This window comes from Mandrillus leucophaeus, unplaced genomic scaffold, assembly GCF_000951045.1.
Source record: "Mandrillus leucophaeus isolate KB7577 unplaced genomic scaffold, Mleu.le_1.0 Scaffold178, whole genome shotgun sequence".
In the NCBI taxonomy this organism is placed as follows: Eukaryota; Metazoa; Chordata; class Mammalia; order Primates; family Cercopithecidae; genus Mandrillus; species Mandrillus leucophaeus.
This window is the reverse complement of record NW_012101787.1, coordinates 3397169-3402071: the sequence shown is the minus strand read 5'-3', so window position 1 is coordinate 3402071 and position 4903 is coordinate 3397169. Positions and strand designations below refer to the sequence as shown.

General features: G+C 40.1%; 1 protein-coding gene across 1 annotated transcript in view; it reads right to left on the bottom strand.

The window, feature by feature from the left end:
- LOC105537682 (supervillin) overlaps positions 1-4903 on the bottom strand; it is a 137990-nt gene that overhangs the window by 129796 nt on the left and 3291 nt on the right. The window contains exon 3 of the mRNA XM_011977333.1: positions 3629-4295. Within this exon, the coding sequence (XP_011832723.1) occupies positions 3629-4295 (667 nt within the window). The remainder of the gene's footprint in view (positions 1-3628; positions 4296-4903) is intronic.

Below are 4903 nucleotides of genomic sequence, written 5' to 3'. Positions count from 1 at the left end.
GAGAAAGAAAGAAAGAAAATAAATGAGGTCTACCTTCCATTTCACTCTCTTTGCCAGTCACATAGTTCCCTGAGAGCAAAGAGTGTCAGCTGGATGCTTAGCAAAGGTAGCAGCAGGACTGAAGACAATGAGTTTCTCCACTCATAAAAGTAACAAACACAGCACATTTCCTTTACATAGATACATGAGATGCATAAAGTAACAAATTCAACAAGAGCTTTGGATTCGGAATTTCTAGTAGTAGCAGAAGCTCAAGCTCAGATGTTTAAAAATCTGAATAATCCATAGGACCTAAACTCCTTTTAATTTTATTCTAAAATTCACAGTGGTGGAATTAACAAAGAATGGTTCATAATCAGTAACACTACCTCTCCAGCAAATAATACCATTTCTGAAATTCCAAGTTTACAGGTTTGTAACAGTTGGAGAGTGGGGCTGGAAGTATCTTATTATTTTCTACTTCACTTATTTCGTTACTGTGTGTATTCTTAGTTTTCTTCAGAGCAATGTGTCCATCTGAATTCCCAGGCATCTAACAGAATTTCTGAGTTAAAGATCTGTAATATCAACTAATCAATTAACTAATTTTTAAAAAATCTTCTTTATCATATAAACTGAATACTAAAGAATTATAAAATAAATGTATTACTCAGGTAAATATTGTCCTAAATACTGTTATTTTACCTATAATGCTTAATGAGTATAGTATAGTGAAGTATGAGAATTAATGATTATTCTGTATATATGCACAGGTGTGTACAGGTGTTAGTGTACATGAGCACATTCAAAAATAGCATTGGAGATGGGACTCACATCTGAATGTTTAGGACACTATAGGTGGTCTTTTGATGGTATATTCATGAGTGTCATTATTTTCATATTTAAATAAGACAGCCTCTTGCTAGCAAGCACAGAACAAAATGATTAAATGGGAAGGAGTTGATTCAGAGATTTAACAGTCAAAGTTTGGCAGAGCTAGATGGTGGCAGAGTGCAGCAGTGAGAAAAATACTCCATTTTAGTGACAGAAAAAATCCATAAAAACCCACAGCATTAAACATTATTTATGGATACTTTTTCTCTTCACTTGTTAATTTTAAAGTTTTCGGTGACATGTTTCCATATCAGATGACATTATTATTTTCACATACAGTTATTTAGGTCACCAAGGAGGTTTCTTTTGTTACTGTTTTGGGTTACAATATATATTTTTTTTTTGGTTCATCTTACTTCCCCCTAAGCAGGAATCAGAAAATGACTTTCTGAAACTTGAATTTCCTGGTTCTAGATAAAGACTATCGAAGCAGAATTTTAATCCTTTGTAAATCCATTTTTACAAGCTGAATCACTGCTGTCATTACAATGTAAATCTTAATTGTTTTAAACGTCAGATTTGTCACACATTTTCCATCCCTCTTTATGTAAATATGTCCCAGGTATTTTCCTAATAAATACATAAACTAATTTGGGTTTCTTTGCCTATGAATCATAGAACTGTATACCTTAAATGGCTTAGAAAAGAAGGTATGCACCTCTTCTAGAAGTCCTTACAATTTCTTAATTCTTTTAAGTCTTTTTCATGAAAGTAAAGTGCTGTGAAGCTAAGGCTTGGCTTATGAAAACTTCTAGGTAATATGCATCTTCAAAATAACCTATAAAGAAGTCGCTTTATTTTGTTACAGGCCTAAATATGTCGACAATGCTTTTTTCTAGGTCTTAAGACAAGTTATATACATTTTTTAATATTAAGATTTTAACTCATACGAAATATGAAGTATTCTGTCCTTTTACCTGGGATGCTCAACAAAGTCTTAATTACTATTATAACTGATTTAAAATCTTACTGAGAATCTATCATACGTGATCTAGGTGACTAACTCACATACCATGATAACGACTTCAACAGCTGTCATCATGTGGCAATCTGAAATTAGATTCCTCATTTCTTTTAAACCAGTGTAATTATATATCTCTAATATTCTTTTTAAATTGGAGTCTGTTAGGTTCTTTGTCCTACTTGCAAAACACAGGAAGAACTTCCTTTGGTAGAGAGTAACTAAACCAAGAACATGGTTTCTATGATGAAATGCAAATTCTCAAACAAAAACCTTCTTTTCAAAATATGAGACAGTAACTCACAGTCCCTACATTTCCAGTAGTTAAAGCGAAAGACTGAACAAGCGTGCTCAGAATGGATCCTTGGGATCTATAGTATTTAATTCTGTTGGAAGCTGATCTCTCTAAATATTTCAGTCTGGATGCTTGAGTATGCAATGACAGGTCTTTGGGTTAATACATTTCAGTACCACAAGGGTCTGCTTCACATTTGTTCCTGCCACTTAGAGATGACCAGGTGTGCACCCCTCTGTCCCAATGGGAAACAAATAAGGGTGTTTCTCACATATGAGTCTTTTTCTTTCAGAATGAATCTCCCTGACCTTAGGTTCTCATCCCTTCTCAATTCGCCTGGGAAGTTATTGCTTGTTTGAACTGAAAAATACAGTTAAGATCCACCTAGACAATTATCCCAAATCTTTAAACAGGACAGTTAAGTAAATCGCATTTTTAATATGGTCATCATGGTTTTAAAATATAAATTTGGAAGTAAACATATTTTCTCTTCTGTCATTTGACTTTCTGATTTCATACCTTTTTCAATTTCTCCAAATGGGAGCTGCTCTTATCTTGAGTGGATCCTTTTACACAGTGGTTTTTCTAATGGCTGATCTTTATAATGCGGGATTCTCACACATATCTGTGTCCTAGTATGTGATATACTTACAGAACTAGGCAGTCTAGCTCTGTTTCGTGTATATTGCAGTGATACTTCTGTGCCCTGTGCTGAGATGCTTCCACTGGTTAGTGGTGCTTCTTCTGCTCTGTGATTCTAACCACAGCAACAGAAGCAATCACCAACAATCATCAGTCTCTGATATGATTACAGAAAAGCCATGAAAAGACAAACTATGAAACGGGGGTGAGACATCCAGCAAGAGGGTCCTGAAGTGAGGAGTCCATGAAAGTGTCCTCATGATACTTGCTCAATTTGTTTTTAAAAAGAACATAAGAAACACACAAACAGAAAGAACACAAGGCTTCCTGCTTTGGTAGAACCTGTTTTGACATGGCCAAAATGTAAGAATCTCAGGGCAGGTATGGTATCGTGTCCATTTTAGTGAAACAAGAGACTCTCCTGTTTGACCTCCCAATGCCGGTAATCCCAGCGCATTGGGAGGTCGAACTCGAGAATCTCTTGTGGTCAGCCTGGGCAACATAGCGAGACCCTGTCTCTAAAAAAAAAAAAAAAGAAAGAAAAAAAAGTAAAAATTAGCCAGGCATGGTGGCATGTGCCTGTGATTCCAGCTACTTGTGAGGCTGAGGCAGGAGGATTGCTTGAGCCCAGGAGTTCAAGGCTACAGCAAGCTGTGATCATGTCACTGCCCTCCAGCCTGGGCAACAGAGTGAGACCCTGTCTTCGGGGAAAAAAAAAAAAATCATATACCATGATATTTCTCCAATGACCCTCGACCTCCACAAGATGCTAAGAATACCCAAACCCTATCACACAGAGAGGCAAAAAGAAGGTATTCTCCTGCCTTCAGGATGGTTATCGTGGGCTGGATGCTTACCTGGGTCGGGCCTCAGGGGATAGCTGTGGGTCACCGAAGGAGGGGCTCCGGGGGGCCGCCTGCTGCAGGGAGGAGCTGTGCACGTGCTTTGGGGACCGTGGCACTTCAGTGAAGGAGGAGTCTCGCCCAGACAAAGAGAAGGTTGAGGAACTCTCTGCTGCTGGGGACAGGTCATGGGCCTGCCGCGTGGCACTCAGCTCTTGACCTTGTCTTTGGTTTTCTACGTTCAGTAGCACCTCCGGGTCGGAAGCACCGTCACCCCCATGGAGGGCATAGTCCTTGGATTCACCTGCACAGGTCCTGAGCCCCATTGTCTCGGTCCTGGGGTACGGAGAACTCGCATCTCTGCTTGACTCTTCCTGTTTGTCACTTTTTCCTCCTCGTTTCTCGACAGCATCAGGCTCTTTCCTGGACTTGGTATAGCGGGATAAATACTCAGAGTCGGCCTCAGGATCCAGGGTCAGCCCGTATTTCTCTGCCAGCTGTCGCCTTCTTTCTGCTTTGTACCTTGCGATTCTTTCGGCTTTGGACTCCAGACTGTGGGTGTCCATGGTACCTGAACCGTAGGGTGAGTCACCGTGGACGCCAGAGGTTTCTGTGCAGTATTTGGATCGAGTTTGCTTTTCTAGAGAAGAATCAGAAGTTTCCTCCTCTTCATTTGATCGGCCTACAAGAAGGTCACATGGATGAGAGGTGCAGATTTCAAGTAAAGACATGTATTTACACATAGAGTGACACTCTCTACTGCACACAGCACACACCTGGGTGCCTATGCGGTGAAGGACCAGTTTCTCACTGAGGTGTGTTCACCTAAAGTGATTATTTACCTGGACTGCTGAAGAAGTCTGAGACCTGCAGTGAAATCTACAAAGGCTGTGAATGTGCATGTTCTACAAGCCCCGTAAGGCATGGCTTTAACTTAAGCTCAGCCCCTTCACTCCCGAGAGCACCTCAGAGTTCGGTGCTTGTTCAGTGCTTATTTCCCCTTACTGATTTACTCTTTTTTGTGGAGTTCAGTATTTCACGTGGGAGGCCATAGGATGGGTTCAGAGTCCTCTGGGAAAGACACCAGACAACTGAGCTGCTGCCAATGGACAAGGGATGGATGCTGGTTTCCCGGGATCTGAGAGTAACCATAACTATATGGCCCATATCACTATTCACCAGGCTTTTCTTTTTTACAGAAGTGTTTTTTTTCCCAATTATAACACACATGCCTGATGTAGGAAATATCCAATGTGGGTCTGGCATAGTGGCTTATACCTGTAATCCCAG